At 39.9% G+C, this 27,866-nt stretch overlaps 1 protein-coding gene across 3 annotated transcripts in view; it reads left to right on the top strand.

Moving 5' to 3' along the window:
- Positions 1 to 27,866, top strand: part of CNTLN (centlein) — a 169,641-nt gene that overhangs the window by 64,130 nt on the left and 77,645 nt on the right. For 2 of the 3 annotated variants that reach the window (XR_013980931.1, XM_080987712.1), the window contains exons 9-12: positions 3,456 to 3,629; positions 7,921 to 8,046; positions 9,477 to 9,598; positions 14,626 to 14,751. Coding sequence is in view for 2 of the 3 variants with exons in the window: in XM_080987712.1 (XP_080843838.1) it covers positions 3,456 to 3,629; positions 7,921 to 8,046; positions 9,477 to 9,598; positions 14,626 to 14,751 (548 nt within the window). In the remaining variant the exon portion in view is untranslated. The remainder of the gene's footprint in view (positions 1 to 3,455; positions 3,630 to 7,920; positions 8,047 to 9,476; positions 9,599 to 14,625; positions 14,752 to 27,866) is intronic. The other variant, XM_080987713.1, reaches the window with a different exon arrangement.

The following is a 27,866-nucleotide window of genomic DNA, read 5'->3' as shown; positions in this document are numbered from 1 at the left end:
ACTGGGGTAAAGTATGCATAAAATATTTGGGGAAATTGCTCTGCAAAAATTTGTATATTGGGCAAAATGATACACACAGGTTTGTATATTAGCAGAATATCACATTTGAATCCTGATGAGGATGTGCATATGTGTTTCAAAAATTTGCATGTGGAGACCTGAACTTAAGACTGGAAAATGACAAACCAAGAGAAAACAAAATTGACAGATTCTCTCCCCTCCTAATAACCACATTAAGGGCTTGCAAGACTCAAAAGAAGTTAAGAGTAAATAATTTCTACACATTCCAGCTTTTCAGATCACCTAATCACCAAATCTGATTTATCATTCTGAGATGGAGAAGAATTTTGGGGGGAGGAGGGCAGAATGGTACTCAACTTACATTATAGCTGGGCCTTATATTTTGAACAGCTTGTATGCTATGCCTGGTAATTACAAATTTTGATGCTATTCCTCACTATATAGTGTAGTAAATATTGTTACGATGTTTATAAAAATTGATTTTCCTTCGAACTTGCTAGCTGCACTTGTATAAAAACTAAGTTACTGCAGTGTTAACTAAGAAAAACAATTAGTGAGATGTTTCCTTTTATCTTAGCACAGTTAGATACAATGCATCTTCTCTATATATGCAATGCAAACTTGCCATGTGAGCTGCACACATAACTATATGCATATTTCTTGTTAATGTCATTTCTTTATTAGGTTGATTCACATACAACCTACTATTGGTTCACATGCCCCTGCCTTCCCTCATGCACTCAGATTCATAGATCCAATTAAGAGTCCTTATGGATTTGTGAAAGTATGCATCTTACCCGTGCCAGGCAGGTGCCAATTTTGAAAGTCAAGAGTATATTCAACCAATTCTGGCAAATCACCCACATTAGTCCATCTAGTCTTACAAAATGCAGTGTGATCATATGGGCTTTCTTTTTGAGGCAGATTTTCATGTTATAAAATGAGCAAGTAGGAGAATTGTCCTATTTTGGGAATTATTATTTTTTATTTAGTATTCTACTTTGAGCTATTAGGACAAGTTGGCATTATTGCACTGTGAGAAAATAAACACACACTTTTGACATATGAATGTGTATTCCTGTTGGCTACACATTGGAGTGGATCCAGATTGCCTTCCATGGACAGAAAGACTACTATCTACAGATTACTTTTGATCCAGTGAAGGGATCACACTGAGGCAGGGCTCTCAACATGCTAGAGCCACACAGGAACTTTAGAGGAAGGAGGGAATTAGCAAGATGGTGGCTCAGGGAGAGGAGCCTGTTACCTGCTGCACCTCCACGAACCACATACTGGGAAAAACTGCACATGCAAGTACAAATTAGATGGAGGATTTTAACACAAACTTGTATTGTGTTTCACAACTTGCCTGGTAGATACAGTATAGTAATTCGGTATAGTCGGGTGCATGGAGTTCATTGCAGGTGAATGAACCCATTTTTTTGTTTCAACTCGAGTGCCATAATGTCTGGGGCCAGCCCTGCAGGTTAGTAATTTCTTTTGCAGGCTAGTAACTTCATTTTTTCTTTTATATATTAGCATAGTGGTAGCATTTTTTGATTTACAAGGAAGTTCTAATTAAATAAATATCCACTTTTGCTGCCTAGGAATTTGAGCACATAATCCAAACCTGAGTTACATAAACCTTAAACCTTGCAATGTCTCATCCAGTAGCTGCTAACCGAGTTGTTTGGACATAGCATGCTAATAAAGAAAAAGTTGAAGGGCAAATTCTGCAGTACATGGAAACATTTGACATTTGTATAGTCCATACCTGTGTGCCGCAGCACAATTCTGTACACACAAAAATGGTTTATGGATGCAGCCAATAACATCCAGATTAAAATCTGCCACAGATAGAGAGCAGATAAAAGTGAACCAGGTCAGAGGAACCCATGACAAAGAATGAATTTAGAAAAACAACCCCAAGTTAAGCAGAACTAAATTGAGGCTTGCATAATGATTTTTCATACGCTACAGTGGAAGTAAATGCATTGCCAAGCTTCCAACTACTAGGAACAATTTATTCACCCATTTTCAACACATGGTAGTCAGACAGGGGCTCCATTCATGGAATCAGAGAACTGTAGAGTTGGAAGGGACCCTGGGGATCATCTAGTCCTCCTGCAATGCAGGAATATGCAGCTGTGCTATACAGGGATTGAACCTGCAACCTTGGCATTATCAGCACCACACTCTCAGATGCTGCTTCTTCTCTCTTGGTGGTGCACAAATCCATATTGAGAGTACAGTCTCTTTGTGCAGCCATTTTTTTAATTTGCCTGGTGAGGGAGTTGGAGGTTACTTCTGCAAGCTCAACACTCACTTCCAACCCTTGAGGTGGGCTGGGGAGTTTGAGTCACTTGATAGTTGCTAAGGGTTTGAAAATCAAAGCCATTTGCTGAGGCCTCCACTATTGTCACCTTCTGGTTTGGGAAGATGTGCAGTTTTGTGTTTCACTTTTTGTCACATTGTAACCGATTGTATTCTCTAGAGTTGGAATTGTCATAATGGGCTACATGGAGAAGGTTTAGAACTTTTGCTAGCAAACATGTTAGAATTGCGCTACACATTTCATGGCAAATAATCCCAAGGCTCCCATGGTATAGCTACAAGTTTATACATCAAAACAACACAGATTCCTGTGTTTTGATGATGGTTTGAAACTTCAGCTGATAAAAACTGCTATGCCATCTTTGGGCCATGGTGAGGGGTGCAATATGAGTGCATTACACCAGTGTTCTAATGCCTTTTTGCTTTTCAGTTCAAAATGTTGGCAATGACCTACAGAGGCCTAAATGGTATGGGCCCAAAATAGGAAGTCGTCTTCACCCCATGTTCTTTTGAAGCCTTTAAGAGCTCCTATCAACTGTGTCATCTATGTATTAAGCCAGGACAGAAAGGGCACTAAGAGATGTATTCCCAGTAGTTGCACTGTAATTTTGGACCTCCTTTTCCTTGGACAGTTCTCTGTGAATATGTGCCTTCCAGAAGCAGTAAAGTGTTTCTTTTACTGACTTTCTATGCCAAAGATAGGATAGGTGAAATGTTAGTATAGATCAAGGTGGGATTTTAAAAAAATATATTCAGTGTTTTATAATTAGCATATTGTTATCCGTCCTGTTCCCTTGGGATGAGGAGGGCTATGGAATTGAATTAAATAAATTAAATGCCTGTGGGAAACATCCAAATCATTATGAGCACAATTCATATCATAACAGGTACAATCCAAAAAAATGTTTTAGTGAACTTAGCCCTATGTCCAATTGCACTTAAATATTTTCTTTTATTCCACCCCAGCCCCGGCTATAAAAGGTGGTCTTTTGGTGTACAACTTTTTGATTTAATATGTGAAGCATAGTATGTTGGCAGCAGTATTCATATTTTGCTTTTATCCCCAAATATTCCAAAGTACCTGCCCTTCTGTTTTCTAGGAATTCCAGCAGTATTCTTTAAGTGAGCTAGAATATCTCATACTATCACAAAAATCTGAAATAAAGCTTTTGAAAGAAAAATTGAAAAGAGCAAATCATACACTAGCAGATCATAGCCTTTGCAGTAGAGATTTCTTGGATTGCATCAGTGTTAAGGCTGGGAAGAAATACAAGGTAGGAAAGCTTTATTGCCTTGTGTATTTGTGTCAAAATGAGGTTGGCAAAGCTTGACATTTTGCTCTGGGACTCGGATAATACCAGTTTTAATAACTGTCGATGCTACTTATAATTCTGGAAGCTTGATCGAAGAGTGTTTTTATTATCTGCCAAAGACTTGTTAAAATAACTGTTGGGAGTAGGAAGTTTTACCTTATTAAACACTGAATAAAGGATTGTTAATTTAATGAAATTATTTAAAGGTTCAATTCTTTGTAGGATTCTTAAGATGAATATTTATTACTTGATACTGTTTGTGAGGATGCCCATTCTTTTCAAACAGATGAACTTAAGAAATTGAGTTTGAGATTTAAAAGTTTGCAATTAATATAAATGCTGAGTTAGGAGTTCTGTACAACTGGTGTTGTTTTATCTTTAGAATTAATTATTGAATCTGAACTCAGTTATTTTCCATTTATTTTACCTATTAGAATTTGTATTTCTCTCTGCTCTTAGATGTTCAGGGCTTGTTACATCATGTCATTTAAAAACAAAAAACAAAATATATTACATGAAAATAATCCCACCTATACCTGTATAACACTAATTTCCAGATACCAGCCAAAATATGTCTTTTCATTGGTTCTTATTATTCTTAATTGTGAAGCAGCTCCACAGAACACTAGTCTTCACTCTTCTTGTATGGATAGTATTGTTAATAAAGTAGTTTTGTGTAGTCATATTAATCACAATCATGAGGAAGGAAGATATTATTCAGATACAGGGCTTCAATGATCATAGGAGTCTATAGGTCAGAACAGAGCAACTACAGTGGTACCTCGGGTTACATACACTTCAGGTTACAGACTCCGCTAACCCAGAAATAATACCTCAGGTTAAGAACTTTGCTTCAGGATGAGAACAGAAATCGTGCTCCGGTGGTGCGGCAGGAGCGGGAGGCCCCATTGGCTAAAGTGGTGCTTCAGGTTAAGTACAGTTTCAGGTTAAGTGTGGACCTCTGGAACGAATTAAGTACTTAACCTGAGGTACCACTGTATCTTGAATTATACCTGGAAGCTTGCAAGAAGAGCCCTGGTAGATTAGACCAGGCCTATCTTGTCGAGCATCATGTTTTCCAGAGTAACCAACCACATGCCTATGGGAAGACCACAAGCGGGATACAAGCTCAAGAGCCCTTCTGCGGTGCTGGTGACACTGGACATAGCATACAGCCATCGGGACTACTAATTACTGATAGCCTTACCCACCATGAATTTTTCTATTCCCCTATTAATGCCATAGAAGTTGATGGCCAATACAACAACACCCTGTGGTATTTTGAAACTAGGAAATTTGTAAAGATACAAATATGTGGTCAAACAGGGACTCCTTCATCATTCTGGCCCCCGTGAAAGAAGTGGTGCCTTCCACTATCCCAATTTTTTCTAATTTGGAACCATTAGACATAGTTAAGGTGGTTCTATGTCTGAAATACTGTAGAAGGAGGTTCAGTTTTAAAACTGGGCGAAGTGAATCAGGCACCATTTCGACGGTATTTTTTATTTTTAAAGGTAGAACATACAGCTGCAATGGATGTCCTCTTGTCACCCCCTCCCACAAATGTTGTGGACACAGAGTAATTCTGAAACAATTTTGGAGGAAAATGTTCCCCTGCACTAAGACTCACCTTTTTTTGCAGTGACTATCCCCCCAGAATGCCCAGGATCTGGGGGAAGCTGCCATTTCCGCTTAGGATGCTCAGGGACAACACTGTATCTGAGGCATTCTGGGTAGGAAATAGGTAGCACCAAGGGGGGGGGGCAGGAGGCAAGTGCCCCCCAAAGAAGGAGCTCCCACCCACTTGCCACCTCCTGTTACTAGACTCCTGCCATTAACATATACTGATACTTTTGGTTCAGCGATCTTAACATGTAAAACACAACTTCCTCACCCAGAAATATACATTGCCTTTTCTGTGCCCCCCCCCCCCCGGAAATTTTTTTTTGGTGTTGCCGCTGGAGATAGCATCTGCCACAAGAGGCAGCTGACAAGAGGACCTCTACCATTGCTGCTGCTGCCTGAAAAAAACCGCAAATGGGGCAACAAATTTGGGGGCCATTCTTTATCCCACACTGTAGTAATCTTTGAAGTGGCCCACTAGCTGTGGTATAACAGAATCTACTTAGTTATGCCACTCTAGCAACCCTTATAAACTATACAGTTGTTCTATTAGCAACCTTTTCCCCACTTCTGACCTGCTCCAGGAAAGCCTCTGGAACATTTGCACCTCATCGGGGCTTGCACCGACATCGACTCATTTTGTTGCGTCAACCTTTCTATTCTATTGAAGACTTCATAAATGTTCTTCAGAATTCTCTCCATTCCTGTGCTCTTTGGCCTGTGCAACCAGTTCATCTTTACTTACGGATGATCTACAGCAAAATGTGTTTTATAATCTGTTTGGCACCATCAATGTACATGGCACTTTACGGATCTTATTATAATAGCCTTTACAATGCTACAAGCATAAAAGTGTTCTTAAAGATTTATATAGCGTAGCAATGCATTAGCGGCAAGAAACATACTCTGCCAGAATAGTCAACCTGATGTCATCTGTTACCTTAAGTACAATTCTACGTAATTCCTACTGAAATGTGGATTGACTCACTGGAGTCAGAGAAAGGGTGGTGAGTTGGTGGTACAGTTTTGCAACATCCACCTTGAACACTTGGCAAGAGGGCATCAACCTTAGACTGCAATTGTGTTCCTGGAAGTGACAAGAAAGATGTAAATATGTGTGGAAGATGGAGATGAGGCATTAGAATTCAGCCCTGTTCACCAGGTGTCCTGAGCCCCCCCTTCACAGGGAAGCTGAGAAAACATGAACAGTGGTCATAGAAGATTAGGTTAGGGACAGCAGTGCCTCTGCCATCCTAAGCCTTCAGTACAGGCAAACAAAGAAATCAATATAACTTTTATTGTTTTGGTCTGTGGGCCAGTTCACACCCAACAGTTCTCATGCCAGCACCCCTGGAGTGTTGGAGACAGTACTAGGGTTGTGGCCAGGCAGTACTCATGTCCACAAGCCACTTGCCTTCACAGTGGCTCAAAAAAATAATAAGGCTGCAGTTGCACAAATCCTGGCGATCAGGGGTTCCAGTTTGGCCCATGAGGCCATTTCCCCCAAACCACGTCCATCTGCTCTTCAGCTAATGTCAAGGGAATGTCAGCTGATGGGTGAGAAAACAGAGTTTAAGTCTGCATTGGCTGCACAATCCTGTTCCGAGCAGGAAACAGGATTATGCAGCCAAGTAGCATACCTCCTCCTTCCTCAGATTATCCTTATAGTTGATGGGAAGCATATATTTAAAGATGTTTTGCAAAGAGGTGTTCCACTACAGTCCGAGTCCTTATCCGTTTTGCGCAAAAACAAAGAACAGCAGAACCCTATTTCTTTTCTTTTGTGTCATTAAAAAACTGATGAATTTTGAAGGCACTGCAATTGCTCCTTGTTTTACAAAATAAAAGAATTGGAGAAGCTAAAGGAGCATTATATCTCTTAGGCTGCTAAACTATTAAGTGCACCATAATGGTATTAAGATACTGCCCAGCCTTTTAAGCAAAATTATCTAGGAATTCAGTGAAGTTGATCTGAATCTTTCATGCTTTTTACATAAAGGCATATGACATGGTGCGAGCAAGAAGGTTGCCCAGTTTAAGTGCTATTTTCACACATCCTTTCTCCAGATTGCCGTAGAAAGCTGCACATAATATAAACACACACTCTTGTCTCTAGTTAGGCATATTATAGTTAATGACCATATGGTCATTATGGTATAAGATCTACTGTCTGTTGTATTTATATTCCTCAAGCATATTGTTCCTTCAACTTCACAGTGTGTTAAACTATTTCAAAGGGGAAAAAATCCTTTCCCTCTTGTTTCTGGTTGTCCTATCAAGTGTAACCTTGGACCCTTATAGAGCAATTAGATCAGCCTCTATCCCCTCCTTTGTAATGAGGTTTCTTGCATTTCTGAGTCTATAACCCTTTAGTCTTCCCTAATGGGACATCATTATTCTGAAAGAAACAATGTAAATGTAAATGAATATTCTCATTAACGAGTCACAGAGAAACCTTTAGTGGTAGCGCTGTGGTAATTCTGCTTGTTATTTCTCTGGTATTCCATGCAGGATTTTTTTTCTTTATAATTCATTATTAGTATTCAAAATTACTTGTTCTTTAATTTTGCATGTCTTTCATAATCCGGTGTTCCAACCAGTTCAACCATGTCCTTGTTTTATTCTCGAGGAACCACCTGTGAAACGTTCAAGGTCTCTGTCCCCAAAGAGCTTTTTGAAAGAGTCGGAGGAATTAAGAAGGCTTAAAATAGCTGAAAGAAAGATTGAAAACTTAGAAAAGACACTGCGGCTAAAGGTGAAAATTATTATTATTATTATTATTATTATTATTATTATTATTATAAGAATTAGCTTTCAGTTGGCATAGACAGAGGCAAACAAAAATCACAATGTCATTTTATAAAACCCAGCATACATAGCAATGCATACTGGAAATTGAAATAAATAAGATGTGTTTTCCATGGGCTTAAAGTTTTACCATTTTCACAGTCAGTCCTGTGCAACAAAAAAAATTGAAATAAAATGTTCAAGCAGCTACTTAAATAGAATTTGAATTAAGGATTGTGGGGCTGGATCCCTGCAAATCTATCTGTCCACCCTAGAAAGTTATATCCCCATGTCTGAAATGGCCATAAGAAGAGCCTCCTGGATCAGGCCAATGGTCCATCTATTCCAGCATCCTGTTCTCACAGTGGCCAACCAGATGCTCGTGCGAGACCATCAAGCAGGCTTTTGGTTTCTAGCAACTGGTATTCAGAAGCTTTGCTGCCTCCAACTGCGGAGGACAGAGCCTAATCACTGAGGCTAGTAGTCTTTGATAAACCTCTCCCTCCATGCATTTGTATAATCTTTTAAAGCTATCCAAGTTGGTGGCCATCATTACTTCCTGTGGGGGTTCCATAGCTAAACTATGCACTGGGTATCAGCACAGCTTCAGGTTTTGGCTACTCTCATAGACAAAAAACCATGAAGTCAAGTGCTAAGAATAAATTCTTTTTTGCAATGCACAGTTGATCTGTATTGGCTGTGGAAGGAACATGACTTGTTAGTCCCAGGAATACATAGGACAACTTGAGTTTTTCTGATGTCTTTATCTCAAAAGAGGCCACAGGCGCTTCGAGGATACAGTGAGGTGGTAATGTGTTGCTTCTTGTCAACCAGTTTCTGTAGTAATTAAACTATTGTGCTTGGTCACAACTATTTTGAATATTCATAAGAACATTTGTGAAATAAATCCATTTCTAAGAATCTGTATTCCCAATTATTGTTTTCAAAAACAATACAAACAAAACTATGCACTGGGTAAATAAGTACTTTTATGTGTTCTAAATCTTCCAACGTCCAGCTTCACTGGATTTCCATGAATTCTAGTGTTTTGAGAGAAGGGGGAAAAACTTTATCCATTTTCTCCATGTCATGCCAAGTTTATAATTGTATAAACTTCTGTCATCTCACCTCTTACTCGCCTTTTCTCTAAACTGAAAGTCCCAGACATTGCAACCTTTCTTTGTAGGGGAGTCTCTCCATCCCTTTGATCGTTCGGTTGCCCGTTTCTCAACCTTTTTCCAACTCTAAATGCCATGGGTGTTTCTGTCACCGTGTATGAACATTGTGTTGTCAGTTGATCGTAAATAATAATAAAAAACTTAGCTGTAGCAGACTGCCATTTTAAGCGCTTGCATTTTACTCAGTTGTATCTTATCACGTCACCTTGGTATTATGCAGATCCAAGAAAACGATGAGCTGAGGCAAACCCATGAAAAGCGCAAAAAGAGGCTGCAGATGTTACAGACCAACTACAGAGCAGTAAAAAAGCAATTAAAACAATGGGAGGAAAGCTATAGCAAGTAAGTTACACAGCTCATTAAAAACCATTATATGTATTAAATCTGAGTGTAACTTTTGCTGCTTAGGTGTTCTAGAAAAGAAGTAGATTAAAGCAGGGAAAAGATAATTTCCTGATACTGTTGGTCTTTATTGCACAGGCTCATATGAGTAAATGTTACTGTATAAACAAGTGGCATAAACTGGAATGCCATTTAAGTTTAGATCCCATTATAAGTTTCACGAATGAACAGAGCCACCAATTACTTCTGTTGTGACTGGTCACTGTCCTTTCCTTGTACCTGTGTTTTGTGGGCATTTAGTTCCATTGTTTATATATAGCTTTTTTCCTCTATCCGTGAAGAAAGGAGGAAGAGAGCTGTGCATATGCTTGGGGAGAGGGCATGAGCAAAGGCTCAGACAAGTAATGCCAAACCACTCCTTTGTTTTTGCTGCAATGAACTTAACACAGTATGACTACTTTCTCTAAGTTGTCAAATGGTTTGTTTCACCTCTTCTAAAATCCTTCTTAATTAATGAGTTTACAGTGGGGGATATTCAACCAACTTTACTCGGTGTAGATCCATTGAAAAGAATGAACATGACTAAGCTAGGTCCAGTCATTTCAGTGGGTCTGTCTGAGTAACAGTTAGCTGAATATCACCCATTGTTTTAATTGTTTGTTTACATGTAGATTTCATTGTACACTACAAATAATTCTGCATAGCATGCAATAATCATTATAAACACCTGAAACATTTATTAATATATGCAGTTATACTCCACTTTTACTGTTAGGTCACATGGTATAACCTCTATGAGCAATGGGCAAGAACAGCTTAGATTTTAAATTAAGGGCAACTTAAGCAGGTCCATAGCTTGGTGACCAGGAGTGCCTATTTCTAGCTATGGCCCCTTTGGACAGATATTACATAGCCAATGTTCTCCATGCTCTATAACTTCCAGATTAATTATTGCAGCATGCTGAACATAGGGCTACCACTGAGGACAACAGTTCCAAAACAAAGCAGCCAGATAACTGGTTGGGGTTCCATCTCTAATTTGAATAACCCCCATTTTAAAACAGCAGCACTGATTGCCAATTTGTTTCTGGGCCCAGTTCAAGGTGCTCATGTTACTAGATATTTGCCATAAATGACTTGGGCCCCAAATATCTGAAAGTCAGCCTCCTTCCTTACAGACCCTCTTGAGTGTTATGGTCAGTAGAGGGGGGGGTTCTCTTGGGAGCTCCACAATTAATTTGCACAAATTGCATTGTTAATTCAACACCAGAATGTGTTGCTAATTAATCATTTATGCTTATAAGTTATAGGGAAGAAAGTGATCAATTCATAAACCCGGATTAAGCAATGGTAGTGAAAATAACAGTAAAACTAATTGAGATTCTGCTACTTCTTTGAATGGGTTTTTAGGAATAACTCTGAATCAAGGCCATGTATTGATTTCTTCAGGGGCCTTTGCTGGTTTTTCTATTCCCTGTAGATAGCTGTTGTGTGCCTGGATTTATTAAAAGAAATGAAATGACCACCTTTTCTACTTCCATTATTTCCCTCCCTCTGCCCTAACCAAATGGGAGCCTCCATGGGGGCTCTAGGTATGTTGAACTGGTACAAAAAACCACACACAATGATCTTTTATTTTCTGTTTTAAGATGTGGAGCACTCTGAGACACTTGGGTTCATTTACCAAATTAAATAAAAGCAGTTTTTGTTGAGCTATTTAGCCCAGAATCACAACCACATAGGGATGGTGTTCAATGAACACAGCAAATTAGCATGGATGTTCCTCTCTCTGGAAAAGCCCCAGTCTTCAGTAGGAGGAGTTTTGATATGTTGGTTGAATATGCCTCTTCCACTGGGATAATGAATAAATTTAATGTTATAAACTTGTCATCTGTGCACAGGGTTTGTAGTATCACTGAGCAAGGAACTTTCTGGACAATTAAAAACCCCCTCAAATATTTATTTTAGGACCACAGGTATACTAGCTCTGATCCAATATCAGGATACCCTTGGATCTACAGGTATAGGGTGGTATACAAATTAAATAAATAATATTATAATACATATTATTATCATGCCTGGTTTCCCACATGCTGTAGGGAATAGCAATTATATTATCTTAAATCGGGAGGCATATGCTCTGAGCAGTACATTACTGGATGGCTAAACTGTGAAAAGAAATTGTTTTTGAAATAACATGGTATAGGGACATAGGAAGTGGTCGTATACCAAAGCCAACCATTGGCCCTTGTAGCTCAGTGCTTGCTTCAACGGACAGCTCTGAGATTCCCATTTCAGATAGATCCTTCCCAGACACGTCCAGAGATCTGGACTGAACCTGGAACCTTTTGAATGCTAAACATGTGCCATGCCACTGAGCCACAGGTCTCCTCATTATTGTGGAGAGAGGAGGAGAGACTTTTAAGTAGTTGCATTTCTTGAATATTTAAAGGGTTTCTTGATTCCTCATGTATAAGGGGAGGCATAGCTTATAAAGAGGGTTTTTTCAGTCTTAAAAAAAAATCAAAATCAAATATAAGCTTCTGGCAAGGGAAAGAGTTGTGTCATTTATCACAATCCTTTAGGTGTCCAAAGCAGATGCACAAACACATTCCACAAAGTAGTATTGACTGCTAGAAATAACATTTTCTGATAAAGAAAATGCTGCTATTTGAAAATGTGAGGCCATTGCAACCAACACACTTTCCTACGGAATGGTGACTGTACGCAATTATTCTGAAGTAAATTAGTAATCAGGAATGGCTCTGGTTGCACAGAAGGTGAATCCAAAGGATGCCAAGAATCGTTCCATACACACTGGCTTTTGTTCAGGGAGGTGTGAGGCACTTTCCACACTCATGTCAGTGTTTGGGGCAGCTCCATGCTTCCCATCCCTGTTATGTACCTGAAGCTCAGTATTGTTTTGAATGGGAAATTCTTGCGAGGAGCTCCTTCTATTCAGCAGAGCACCCACAGAACATTGGATCAAGCTGAATATTTCTATTTAAAATATAAAAGATGTTTTGTTGACTTGCAAGGTCACTTTGAGAGAAGTGATTCTAAGACATAATTAGACCAGGACTTTGTCAAACCAGATGCAAAAGGGAAGATTACAAACCGTCACATCCATACCTTACCTGAGACACAAGAAATCCAATCAGAGTTGCTGGAACAAAGGAATCTCATGTTCCTTGAATTCGCCATGTGGCTTTTACAGGGACATCAAAAGGCAGCATGTGAGTAAAGCATTGTACTACCCTAGAACTCATTCTCAGAAGTCATTCTGCTTGGCATTATCGCACACAGTAAACTGTCCTTCTGGTGTAAATGAAAATATAGGGCACTTTTAAAACCTATGCATTGTTCATATATAATTTTAATGGAGAACATTTGTTCTATAAATTTATTATTTTTAGAAGGCTTTTTCTTTTTCTAAAAATTTTAATTTACAATTTCTAATGGTTAGAAATAGGTATAATAATAGGAATAATAATTCATAAAACTAATAATAAATCAATAATACCTTAACAAATGGTATTCAAAATTCAAATATTAATGTATAAATATATGAATAATATAGATGACATAGACTTTTTTCAGGAACATGTGCAAATACATCTGTATTGGCTTATAATTTGATTCAATTGCTTTATAATTTGATTCAATTGCTTGGTTCTCTTCCTATCACTGTTAATATGACCTCTATTTATGTCCTTTCTTCTGTTACAGTTTTTGCACACTACTGCCTATCAAATGTTTCCCATACCACTTTGTCATTTCAGTTTGGTTTTGCACTTATGACTCACCATAGTCAGCAAGGTTGTTTATGCAAGGCATAAATTAGAGGGGTTTTCTCCTCTTGTCTGTTGATTATTTGTCTTTTTCTGTCCACACTCATCCTGGGATCATGCTCAAACCTCCCCAAACACAGCAGAATGGGAATGTAAATTGAACATGTAGTAAGGTCATAAGCAGCATTCTCTTGGGAGGAAAGTGGACAATGTCATATGTCAGTTCTTGCCACAAAGCCTTTCATGCAATGTTTGTGTTGTGGCATGCTTATGAATCACATCTCCAAATTCCTTCCGAAGACAGACAGTAGAATCCCGAGCTTAGTTGTAGTGTCTTGTACAACAGCAACATTCTGTTCAATTGCAATTGATTTACTCTCTCCAAACAGAAAACTGGCACTATGTGGATTTACATAATTTTATGTTAGTAACAACCCTGGTGCAGGGGTAGGTTTGTCTGAAAGGCGTGGACGTATCTAAGGCCACCCAGTGTGTCTCTTGGCTAAGCAGAGCCCTGATCTCAGTTTACCAGAATTATGTGCTTTGACTATAAGCCAGTTGGATTGTGGAGCACAATGAGTTAAGAAAAGAGGTGTCATGTATGCCTGTGATGTCATGGATCTTTGTGCAGGAAGTTGTAGACTGCATCACTATGGTGGTTTTGGGAGTACAGAGGCCTGACAATGGGCTTGTAACTGGCACCACTAATGTCGAAGCACCATTTACGGGAACCAGCGTCTCCATATGAGGGCTGTGTATGAAAACACCATGGTTTGTGAAGTTCTGATTGTCTGAAAAGGAACTGCCAAGATCATGAAGAAGAGCTTCCTCCTTCTTGTCTTTGTGTGCTGATATATGCTAAGCTACTTCCTTCAGATCAAGTGTTTGTGCTACTTAAGGATCAGTTGACACTGGGTGCTGGGAGAATTGGTGGCTCCTCACCTTTCTCTGAGTCCGTGTCTGACATCTCTACCTTTCACTTTCTCCCTGCTGACTGTGCAAACGAAGGCGAACATTGCAGTTTGACACACACCATTTCTGAACTCTAGTGCCACATCAGCAGTTTATCCTTCTGAAATTAGTTAACGGGAATTTCAGTTTCTTGACGTGAAAATTTAGGGGCTATGTTTCAGTAATGTCATTACATGTCAAGTGTTGGGACATTACACTTTTCACGGACATTTAAAACCGTTTATTTTATAGATTTTGTTGTTGTCATTGTTTGTTTAAATACAGGCCTGGAAGCGGTAAAAATGGAACAGAGCGTTCTCATCCCCGGCAGCTGTGTCAAGAAGATTCTGATGCTGTGTGGAACGAGCTGGCGTATTTCAAAAAGGAACACAAAAAGCTATTGATTGAAAAGTGAGTTTCTTTCTTTCTTTTTAAAATACATATACATTGAGAAATGTGCTGCTAGTTTGCTAAATCTTCTTCCCGTTGGGGTTTGAAGGCTACAGGAAGGAATTCCTTTCAAATACCAAAATTAAATCATCTTTGTCTCCTAGAAAGAGAGAGGAAAGCACCATCCTCCTCCCACCCCTCCTTTTAAATCAGTGACAACAAGTTTGCTAGCACTAACAGAAACTGTATTACATGATCTAGGGATTGTGTTAATTAATGTGGCTCTCATCTGTTGGAGGTGTCGCTCTTCATTAGCCTGTATTTTACACACTGCCGTGCTTCATTTTTGGAATGAGGTGGTGAGGGGATAACCTAGCCAGCCATCCTTGTTTGATCTCCTTGATACATACGCAATGCAGAATGCCTCAGCTCTCTTGGTTCCCTGCCCTGTCCTGCTAATCCCAGCTGAGCTCATTATGGTGTAGCCTTGCTGCTACTCTTGGAGCCAGAGCTGTCCAAGCTAATTACTGGTAGCAGCAGAGCTGCCTGTTAAGGGTCTGGAGTGGATCTGCTAACATGGTCCTTCGTAGTGACCTGCGAAAGGCATGAGGGAGTTGCTCTCTTTCTTGCCATGCACAGCCTGTCCTTTGGGTTTAGTACTGATCCCTTCACACAGCTCTTTTAGCTGTGGTAAGTGTAAAACTTGGAGAAGGAATTCTTACTTTAGAAAACATACAGTTTGCCTCTTTGATCTTATAATTCATAGACTATTACACTCACCCTGGTAAAGTAAGAGCATTTCCCTTTCATACTAGAAAAAAGGGAGTTGGTAGGGATTGCATAATTATTCTTTTAATTATGTTTTAAAATGTCTTTTGTCAAGTTGATTTTGTTGTTTAGCATTGAGTGTGCTTAAAACTCTGAACGTTTCCCCCCTTGTTCTTTTGAGACTTCAGCAAATTTGTCAGAAGTGTGCCTGCATTGATAGAACATCTAGAATATTATCTTGGCAGTAAAATGCTGAAGGACCTACCTTTAAAACTTCACTGTTGGAACTACAAAAATACTGCTGTATCCATAGCGCAAGCTATGTGTTAATATATATATGACACTATGATTGCTTGGATAATGATTTTCTGACACATTTACTGGCATCATAGGTTTTTGTATCATCACATAAAGATAGTAGCATATGGGATTCTACCATAGAATTTCTGAAAGCTGGAGATATTCTTTACATTTTTTTTACTGCGTCTTGCAATGTTTTAGAATTCTGATTCTACTCCATTGTTCCAAGCACTAGACCCTACACTGGCCAGTTGCATTTCAGCATTATTCTGACATCTTAGGAAAACGCTATGGGAAGAAACTTGGGTAGTGCTTTTTCCAGAAAGATAGTCATGTTAGTTGGTTGCAGCAAATATAACAGGGGTTTGTATCTAACAATCAAACAATTGCCTGCTCCGAACAACTTCCATGAGTGCAACCAAACTTCCCCATCCTCTCCTCCCCTCCCTTAAAGTTGAACACATTTATTATGGCATAAGCTTTCACCGACGTCAGTCGATTTCATCAGATTCAGGAAGTGTTATCCTGTCTTATGAGGTTTGCATGGTTGGGAGAAGGAGAAACATAAACACTGAGATCACAAAAGAAACGAAGTGAAATAAAATGCAAAAAAGTACAGATGGTGCTAATTGCATTATCAACAGTGGCCATTTGCAAAAAAAAAAAAATACAAAAAAATATTGATGACTCTGTTTTGGGAGGCCAATTAACATAGTGTAGTGTTGTAAAAACCTGTTCCAGTTCAATCCACATTTGAGCTTCCTTGTAACCTTGGTCTTCAAGGAAAAAGCAATATTAAATGGACTGGGGTTTGTTAAGGATAGAATACTGGAAGAAATAAATAAGGCTTAAAAGACTTATACAAAGTTCTGATTATGAACTGTGCTGTGATAGATTTGCAAAAAAGGAGCTACTCATTTTTCAAATGCTTTATCTCCAATCATCGAATCTACCTCTGATTTGTAGCAAATGCTGTTCAGTGACAAGGAAGATCATAAATTGACTGGTCCTACTGGTCTTTTTCTTATGTTTCCTGTGAAGGCTTCAAGTGATAAAGCCATGTTCTTAGAACATCAGTATCACCAGCAGAAAAATTGGGTAAGATGTAAGACTGTACCGGTCTTCTCTGATGCACATATTACATCAGTGGTGTTTTTAGTCAATGGTATCTGCTGATAGTTTGTATTTAAAAAGTTGCCTATCTCTGCTAGAGAGTCAGCTGAAGGGGGGGAAGAACACAATAAAGATCATTTTCTAAAATAAAGATATTGAGCGGTGACAGGCAAATGTTTTCCCCTTTGCTCTAAAATGAGCCGCTTACTGGTCTACATTTGCAGTTAGTACAGATGCCCAATTCTTTAATTGTAGCACTGTGTCCAAGATGTCTTAGTACCAGGCATGGTTATCTAAGTGTTCTATGACTAAGTGGTCAACTAATGTTCCTTAAAGGCTCCCCCCCCCCCCAGATTTTATATAGCTTGTCTTGTTAGTTCTTGTATGGAATGTAAAGAATTGATCAGGTACGCTGTTTGTGATAAAGCCCCCTATCGCATGCATCCTGTGATGATTCACATTCCAGGGAAAGAAACTACTATGCAGGACACACTCAGCAGACCTTTAACACAACACATGGCAAAATAGTAATTAATTAAGATAGAGCATTTGTACCCCAGTCTTCAGCTAAATCACCTCCCAAGGGCGCTTACACACAAGCAATTAAAACAAGGCAGTCTCTGCCTGCATTCTTACATTCTAAAAGGCATCACACACATATACAGACACACACAGTCATGACGAGGAGGAAAGAGCAAAAAAGCACACTCAGGCACCAGTTCTTAAAGTTAAATAGTAGCTCTTAAAATGACCAAGTGGAATGGAAACAGTTTAGGAGGCGCTGAGCTGATGGAAGGAGCTCTCCTTATTTCATCTTATTGGTAGTGTTTGGCTGATGACCTGTTCAGATGCACGGACCTGTTTATTTGTTTCATACTGTTGTGAGCTGTTCTGGGAGCAAAAGTTTAGCAGTGGGATATAAATATGATGATCATGTGCAGGAGGACAGGAGATGATTTTTAAAAAGGCATTCTAATGGGGAAGTGGTCAGGAGTTCCACTGTGTGCCTCTGAAACATTTATTCTACTGGGGGTAAAAGGATGAAATTGTCGTATTTATTCCTTTCTCCATTTTAGCAAAAGCAATTATTGTAGCAGCACTTCTTTGATTATTTCAAACTAAGTCTTGTTGTAGGTATAGCACAGAGTGCACTCTCTGCTTTAGATTGCGTAGCGGTTGAAACAGATCCATCAGCACAGGGGTACAATAAACATCAACCTCATCTCAAGAGACAAGGATCTTCCCGTGGCTCTGGATTTAAAGAATCCAATTCCACCTTTTGCCTCCAGAGAAAATCTACTGGATGCTATTTTGTACATGCAAAGATGGTGGCAAAGATGTTTCCTTCAGTTGCTGACACTTATGCCACAGATACATATTTTTAAAAACACTACGTCAGTTAGTGTAGCCACTAGCGCTTCTGAAAAGAACTGTGAGCTGCAATAGAAGAAGAAGAAGAAGAAGAAGAAGAAGAAGAAGAAGAAGAAGAAGAAGAAGAATTGTCAATAGCTACTAGGAATTCAGTTACATTCGCAGTGTAGCCATGCACACACGATCATGGGTAAAGTATTTCATCTTTTCTTCCCAGGTAGAAGGGATGGCAGTGTATTAATGTAATCTGCATCAAAAGCTTTGTCCTTGATCACTCATGAAAGAAAAGCCCTAAATTTGCTGATCCCACACTTATGACTGCTTCCACACTTCTTTGGGATTATGCTTCTACATGGAACTTGATGCTCTTATTGGGCTAATTGACTGTACCTTCCTTGGCATCCAAACCCCATGTCTTTTCTTCCCTAATTTGAAACATAAATGCAGGTGAACTAAAGTACGTTTTATGCTGAATATCTTTACAGCCCCCTTTTTTTTTAAAAAAGCACATCTATTCTAAGAACTATACTTTAGATGTTCTTCTCGAAAGTTTTGTATGAATCCTCGTGACTACAACAATTTTAAATGAACTGTACAGTGTACACCGTCTTCAGACCAGTTGCACCACTATCATCGGCATCTGTAGTTAGCACCCCTCCTTTATTAACAAATTTAGCAAAGCAAGCAAAAAGAACAGAGAAAGCGGTAGGCAATGTGGGGAAACCCATTAGCCCACATTAAAAAATACAGTAAGTATTGATACAGCCATCTTAATTTAAATATATAAATTGATATGTGTCAAATAAATGTCCAGATAGGTATCCACATGAAACTGACATTTATAAGAAATGTGTTCAAATGTGGCAAAGGCGGTGAGGTCCTCAGACCCTTGCATGGCGGGTATTTACCCTTCCATGTGCAACATATAACTCTCTTAGCAACTATAAAAGGGTTCATGAAATACCCTTTGGTTGTCCTTCCATTAATCCCCATACTGGAATAATGGAGTTTAAAAGTACATGAAAGATAAGGGATTTCACCACGACAACATTAATATAGACAACAACTTCAGACCAAAATGAATATGTCACTGGACATTCTCACATCATATGCCACAATGAGGCATTATTATTACTATTATTTAACAACATTCATGTATTGATTTTTTTTTTACAAGAAACATTAAAATTATCAACAAGAAGTGTTAAAAGCAAGTAATTTTAATTATCTTTTTTTAAAAAATGTATTGGCAGACTACAGGTTTATAGCCGGCGAATAAAGTCAAAGCTGTGATTGGCAAATGATCTTTTTGGCCAATGCACAAATGTTATGAATGACTAGAGCTGCCTTTTCTGCCTCTGTCTCATTGCTGCCCAGCTCAGACACTGTGCATTGATGGTGCACCACGGTTGATGGTGTGTCTATGTTTGCAGCATGCGACCTGAGTGATTTTATGGCTTTCAGCAGCAGCAGGTGTGCCTGCCCCATGTTGTACACATCTAGCATGAACACAGCTGCAGCAGAATTATAGTTTATGATGCCCTTAAAAGTGTTGATGGTGTGTTTTATTTATAATTTTTATTTATTTATTAGATTTATACCCGTCACCTTCCTATAAAGGACCCCAGAGCTACTGAACAGGGCAATTTATTTGTCTGATACATAGCCTGTTCTGAATCTGGTTTCTTCCAGTATCCTGTTCCTGTACTTAACTTTTCTGGAAGGCTGCAATCTCAATCCTATTTACCTTGGAGTAAACCCCATTGAGTTCAATATGGCTTACTTTGAGTAGACATGTTTAGCATTGCTGTGTACATTGGTGGGACTTGCTTTGGACTAGATGTAGGATTGTGTTGCTAAAATCTCTTGACATCCTATTTTTAAAAAGCAGTTAGGTCTGGGGCAGATAGGGAAAAAGGCTGCTGTGGGCACAGAAACTGTCATGGGCTAGGTCGCTGTGCCACAATTTATACACTACCTTTATTTATTATATATTTATTCCATAAAATTTATACACCGCTTGGTTGTAAAAAAACCCCAACAATTCAAAAGTGCTTCACAGAAAAAATGAAATGAACAGCTGCCTAAAACATATCAAAAAATTAACAGCAGTGATAAACTAAAAACAGAATAAAACACACACCAACACTCTGCACATTTGAGTGTGAGGAAGGATGAGTTGGGACTTTTCATCGGAATGAGAAAAGGCCCGGGTGAACTAACTCTTGGTCTCTTGTCTCTAATTGGGTCATTTTTCTTGCAGCTATTCTTCCAAGATCACATACCAGGGAAATAGCACAAGAATTTAACATTAAGTGGCCATATCAATGCCTTGTTTCCGTAATTAGAATTCTGTCAACATCCTTTCTGTGTTAGCTTGTTGTGGCCTTCCCTCCTCCTCCTCCTCTTACCTTCCAGGCATTTATAGAAGCCCATTTAGTTAAGCAGCGTTTTGAAGAAAGGCTGCTACAGATGAGACTGGAATTTTTATTTGGGGGGGGGAATGTGATGTGGAAAGGGAGCGGCAATTTTATTGGATCTTCTGGCTGGTGATCAATATGAGAGATGTTTGGGAGCCAGAGAAGGAGAACCGCTGCTGCTCTGATTGATTTTGTAATTTTATTGTGCTTTTAGATTTGCCAAAGGTTCTCGAGGGCCTGGAAGGGATGTGTCTCCTATGAAAAAGTTTATGTACAAATGAGGCAATGATTATCTAAATAAGGTGTTTCACAGAGGTTAATAGAGATAGGCCTGTTACATTAAATTATTTTTAATAATGCTGACTGTTATTAAAAATTAAGGCGTTCTGAGCTTCAGTCACTTTCCCTCTATGCAGGTCCTTAAGTGGATTAATACCTACATGCTGCCCAATAACCTCCTTTCTCAAATTGAAATAATGAGGAGGAATGTAATACTCCTTGCATACAATTTGTGGTTGGGAGAACTTATTAATATGATTTATCACTGACTAACTCACTCAAAGGGAGTCAAGGTTGTGTTTTATGACAGAGAGAATGCAAACTCCCTTCTTCCCTTTTGTTTTTCTGTTAGGACTGAGCCCAGGCTTCATTCAGAAGCTACCTTTGCAACATGGGAGTTGCTTGAGTCGCATGGTCCCCTCCAACATTGCTCTGGCGATGCAACAGGTGGGCAGTTGGGATGGCAGGATTGCTTTCTTTGCTGTCATCTTCCCAAGCCACACAGATATGTTTGAAGGGACTCCCAAGAGCCAATTAACCCTAGGAATGGCAGATTAAAATGTGCTTATTTATTTACTTACAGTATATATAGGCTACTCTTTGTTCAGCTTTTTAAATCCAAGAGCTGAGAACAAAGTACCAAAGGTAAACGGGTGTGTGTGTGTGTGTGTGGAGGGACAATATGTAAAAACCACAAAATCCTATAAACACTTTCCATAAACAGCAAATTAGCATTGTGTCATCACAAGGTAAAGGTAAAGGGACTCCTGACCATTAGGTCCAGTCGTGACCGACTCTGGGGTTGCGGCGCTCATCTCGCTTTATTGGCTGAGGGAGCCAGCGTACAGCTTCCGGGTCATGTGGCCAGCGTGACTAAGCCACTTCTTGTGAACCAGAGCAGTGCATGGAAATGCTGTTTACCTTCCTGCCGGAGCGGTACCTATTTATCTACTTGTACTTTGATGTGCATTCGAACTGCTAGGTTGGCAGGAGCAGGGACCGAGCAACGGGAGCTCACCCCGTCACGGGGATTCGAACCACCGACCTTCTGATCGGCAAGTCCTAGGCTCTGTGGTTTAACCCACAGCGCCACCTGCGTCCCTGTCATCATAAGGTAATGAGGACAATTAAAAGATCCAGTTTAACCAAATACCTAGATAAAACACAACATTTTGTTGCCACTTTTGGACAAATCATACTTTGCAGTGGTACTTTGGTTCTCGAACTTAATCCATTCCGAGAGTCCATTCGACTCCCGAAACCATTCAAAAACCAAGGCGCGGCTTCCGATTGGCTGCAGGAGCTTCCTACACTCAAGCGGAAGCTGCGTCGGATGTTCGGCTTCTGAAAAATGTTCGCAAACTGGAACGCTTACTTCCGGGTTTGCTGCATTGTGGGAGCCGATTTGTTCGGCAACTAAGCCGTTCGGGAACCAAGGTTCCACTGTACATTTGAAACAAATGGGACTTGCAACAAAATGTTGCTTTGTATCTCAACCACTAGCAGAAGTGCTCTTATTTAGGGTGCCAGTTGGCTATTCCCTCCCTGTGATACTAATCAGTTATAATAGGCTCAGGCGTGCCAATTCACTCTCACTCTTCAATGTTTCACTTCCTGCTGACACTCAAGAAATCCTTAAAGGAATCAGAGCACAGAGTGTGGTGGGGCTGGAAGGAGGACTGCACAAGCTCAGGGTTTACTCATGTAATGCCCAACCATAGTTTACTACTGCTGCTGCGAACCGCGAACTGACCCAGTTCACGACTGTGAACATGCAAATGTTTCTCGGTCATTAATTGGGAAAAAATATATCCAGGAAAGACATTAAGAATTCAAACAGATGCGCACCCAGGCACCATTTGTTTCTATGATATACCTTATTTGGGCATTTCAACCATCTGAAACTTGATGTGCTTGCAGTGGCTGTTCACCTAACCCTGGTTGGAAGATCCAGAAAATGTTGAACAGCTGTCCTTGGCTAGCTGATAGTTATCAAACTGCAATCACTTTCAGATAGTCCAAATTGGCCAAGGAATTCAATAAATCATTCTCTGTAGCATGAACATGACTAAAATGTAAGTAATGCTTGTACTTCTCTCTCTTTTTTTGCTTTACACTCTTTTGGCAGCCTTATCCCCCAATGTATGTAATGGTTTTTTGCTTTCTCACACAGGCTAGATCAAACACCTGCTCCAAGATTTGCTCTCGCCTCCCAAAGCTGTCAGTTGACACACAAATATACAGACCTTTTGAAAGAGCATATCTTGCCCTTATTGCAAGCAGATGTACCTGAATCTTAACATTGGAGGAGCAAAGGGAAAACTTTTGTCATACTAGTATTTGACTGCTTAAGAAGTCAGATCTGGTTCAAGCTTATTTCAGATCTTACAACTTTAAAGACTGGCAGGGTGGGGATATTGGCAAAGTAGAATAAGAGAACATTGAGCCATGTTGTTTTCTTCAGCCTTAATTTATGACATCTGTATTGACAGCAGAATTAAAGGGCAGGTTTTTCAGCAGTTTTACAGGGATTCATCGAGGAAAAATTGGTGTAATGTTTCCTTTTTCTTAATAACAAAAAACAGCTTTATTTCCCTAGTAACACTCCTATATTCACATAACAGCATTCCTCACAGCAAGTGAAAGAATATTTCTGGTTCATTGGGTCATGATGAAAAGCACTTTAGTATGACGATTGTTCTGGTTTATGCAACTAAGTGGTAATCCTATGAGCCACTAGGTTGACACCATAGTATTTTAAGTAATGTGTTGTGGGGTCTTTGCTTTTCCGTCAAGGGGCATAAAGAAATTATGTTGCGCCACAGCAAGTCACGTACCAACATGAATCATGCTATTTATTTGTGAAGAGGCAGCTATTGGCCATGCTCCTCAGTACTTCCAGCCCCTCATGCTACCTGAAAAATAAATAAATAAAAGCTGCCCATCAGCCTTTCATGTTTTTTCAGTCAGGTAGCACAAACAGATTATTGATAGGGCTGGGCAATCTATCAGTATATTGTCCAAAACCAGTTAGAAGTTATATCATGATATCAGTTTCATAATTTTGACCTGGTAATATATCACAAATCATGGTGTGTGTGTGATGCAAAAATCACCAAGTGGGAAAAAGCGTGAAGCCAACCAATGCCTCTACCGAGCTCCATCCTTATTTCAGACAATATGATATATCGGTATATCGTGATGTTTAGCTGGTGATCTATCACGACGTTGAAAGCCAGATATCGCCCAGCCCTAGTTAATGAGTTCCTAGTGAACCAATTGTTATTGGCTATGCTATGGTGGCTGTTATACAAAGGACTTATGTCGAAAGGGAGGAGGAACAGGGCCAGTTAGAAGCATTGAACAGGAACCTTCAGCTTTGTATGAGTAGACCAGCAGTGGCATAAATTCCGTCTAGGATTAACAGTAGTCACATTCATATTTTTAAATGCAGTTTTTATTAAATATTTTATCACGCTTTTATCCCATGTTTGAGAAGCATTGAAAGAACAGGTAGCAGTTTACAGGATAAAGGATCAGTGTTATCAACATCATTTGTACATGGGAAGCAAATATGGCTACCAAGCCCCTCCCCTCAAACAAAGTCTAACTGTACAAGATTCTGCAGCAGGTGATTATGGGTAGTCTCCAGACTTGATTACTGCAGTCTGTTTTATGTGGGGCTACCTTTGCTCTGCCCTGGAAGCTCCAGCTGATACAGAATGTTGCGGCTCAGTTGCAGACAGGTGCAGGTTTTTGACAGCTTGCTGCAGGATCTGCATTGCCTGCCTGTATGCTGTCGGACCAGGATATGCAATAAGAGTGCAATAAATACAATCAATCAAAACAATATAAAACAAGGTAAAAGGTAAAGGGACCCCTGACCATTAGGTCCAGTTGAGGCCAACTCTGGGGTTGCGGCGCTCATCTCGCTTTATTGGCTGAGGGAGCCGGTGTACAGCTTCTGAGTCATGTGGCTAGCATGTCTAAGCCACTTCTGGCGAACCAGAGCAGCGCACAGAAACACCGTTTACCTTCCCGCTGGAGCGGTACCTATTTATCTACTTGCACTTTGACGTGCTTTTGAACTGCTAGGTTGGCAGGAGCAGGGACCAAGCAACGGGAGCTCACCCCGTCGTGGGGATTCGAACCGCCGACCATCTGATCGGCAAGTCCTAGGCTCTGTGGTTTAACCCACAGCGCCACCCACGTCCCTAATAGAAAACAATTTAAAAAATAAAACAAACAAAACCACAAAATACCCACCGGTCACGCTGGGTATGTGCTCTTGAGCTGCACTGATGCTCTCTCTGCAGATGCAGCTGCCCAGCATTCCACTTCAAGTCCCCACCCCATCTGCTCTGCACTCTCGCCTGCAAGCAAGCCCATCGCCACCCATCGCCCACGAGGAGTCTCACCCTCCTCACACCTCAAGCTAGTACCAGTGAACAAAGCCCTGAACAACTTGGTACCGTGGTATATTAATGAGCACCTCACCCCCTGTAGGTCACATAGATCCCTGAGATAATCAGAGGCCCAGCTTCTTCAGGTGCCTAATGCCCCCAGAAATTAAATTTCTCTAAGCTTGCTCAGAAGAGAGCATTGAGCACAGTAGCCCCTGCATTATGGAACACTCTCCCAGTGGAGATGAGGCAGACGCCAGCGTTGTATAGATTTCGACGTGCTGCGAAAGCATTTCTATATTTCAGCCAGCCTTTCCAGAATGTTAATTTTATCCAGTCACTTTTAATATTCTGCTGTTTTATTTTATGATGCGAGTTATTTTATATTTTATTTAAATCGCTTAGAAATCTATGAATACGGGTGATTCATAAATACTTTAAATAAATAGTAAAAGATCAGTGACATTCAGAAGCAGAAGCGTATACCTATACTTTTGGGGAACTAACTTCTTAATAGTGGAATTGTCTACATATGTATCAGAAGGATATCATACAATAGGAAAAGTAGATTTTTCCATGTTCCCTTTTTGCAATTCTGACTTGGGGTGTCACTCTTCTAACTACAGATGTTTTCCATATTTTGGCAAGCTGGGCAAATATGCATGGAATGCCATTTTAATTACAGCACACCTCTTTGGACTTTTCTTCTGCCAAACATTACATAACTATATATTTGAAAATCCATTAAGATTTTTAATGAAAATCAAGGACTCATAGAATTGTAGCGTTGTAAGGGACCCCAAGAGTCATCTAGTTCAATCCTCTGCAATGCAGCTAAATCTCAGCTAAAGCACCCATGACAGATCACCAAATCTTTGCTTAAAAACCTCCAAGGAAGGAGAGTCCACCACCTCTCATGGGAATCTTTTCCACCGTCGAACAGCTCTTGCTGTCAGAAAGTTCTTCCTGGTATTTAGTCAAAATCTCCTTTCTTGTAACTTGAATCCTTTAGTTTGGGTCCTAGCCTCTGGAGCAGGAGAAAACAAGCTTGCTCCATCGTTCATAGGACAGCCTTGATGCTTTTGAATTATGGTGCTGGAGGAGACTCTTCAGAGTCCCATGGACTGCAAGAAGATCAAACCTCTCCATTCTGAAGTAAATAAGCCCTGAGTGTTCACTGGAAGGACAGATCCTGAAGCTGAGGCTCCAAGACTTTGGCCACCTCATGAGAAGAGAAGACTCCCTGGAAAAGACCCTGATGTTGGGAACGATGGAGGGCACAAGGAGAAGGGGACGACAGAGGACAAGATGGCTGGACAGTGTTCTCGAAGCTACCAGCATCAGTTTGACCAAACTGTGGGAGGCAGTGGAAGACAGGAGTGTCTGGCGTGCTCTGGTCCATGGGGTCACAAAGAGTCGGACATGACTAAACGACTAAACAAAATCATATCTCCTCTCAGTCTTCTCTTTACCAGGCTAAAAATACTCAGTTCCCTCAATTGTACCTCATAAGGCTTGGTTTCCAGACCTTGATCATCTTGGTCACCCTCCTTTGCACACATTTTCAGCTTGCCAATAACCTTCTTAAATTGCAGTGTTCAGAATTGGACACATTATTCCAGTTATGGTCTAACCAAGGCAGAGCAGAGCAGTACTATTACTTCCCTTGATTGAAACACTATACTCATGTTGATGTAGCCTAGAATAGGATTAGTTTTTTTTGCTGCTGCATCACACTCCTGACTCATGTAAACTTGTAGTCTACTAAAATCCCTTATCATTGGTACTACTGGCAGTCCAGGTGTCCCCCATCCTATATTTGTGCAGGTGCTTTTCCTGCTTAAGTGCAGAACCTTACATTTGTCCCTATAGAGATTAATTTTATTAGATTTAGCCCTGTTTTCCAATCTGTTAATGTCATCTTGAATCCTGATTTTTACAATGTTTTTCAGGCAAAAATGGGTGGCTGCAAAGCTTCAATTATCGTGTTTCGCAGGACTGAAGATTTTTATTTTGGTGGAAGTCAAACCCTCCTCACTGAAGGGTTGTTTCACACAAAATGCAGGGGGAAATGAATTTACCACTAAATGTATTCTTAAATGAGAAGTGCCGCCAATCCTGGCTCTCTGATGAATATATCTGTAGGATTTTGATGATTATATCTGTAGGATTTTGTCTGAATGGTTGTTTGAAAATTTATGTACTCTCCTTCATCTAAAGGGTCAGCAATTACGTGTAGTAAAATATCTTACAGACAGGGCTTTTTTTCAGCCAGAGACTACAGGAGCTCAGTTCTGGCACCTCTCAGGTGGGCCCCATTGCCATTCTAAGAGAATGAGGGAGATGTTCATGGTGAGCTCCGGCACCTCTTTTTCTAGAGAAATAGCACTGCTTACAGAATATAGTGTACATTGATCCTCAGAGTTGTCACCTGATCCAAGACAATGCAAAATGAAAATACATTTCCTAAATAAAATCTATT

This window comes from Podarcis pityusensis, assembly GCF_964106645.2.
Source record: "Podarcis pityusensis genome assembly, chromosome: 17".
Lineage (NCBI taxonomy): Eukaryota > Metazoa > Chordata > Lepidosauria > Squamata > Lacertidae > Podarcis > Podarcis pityusensis.
This window is presented reverse-complemented; position numbering and strand designations above follow the sequence as displayed.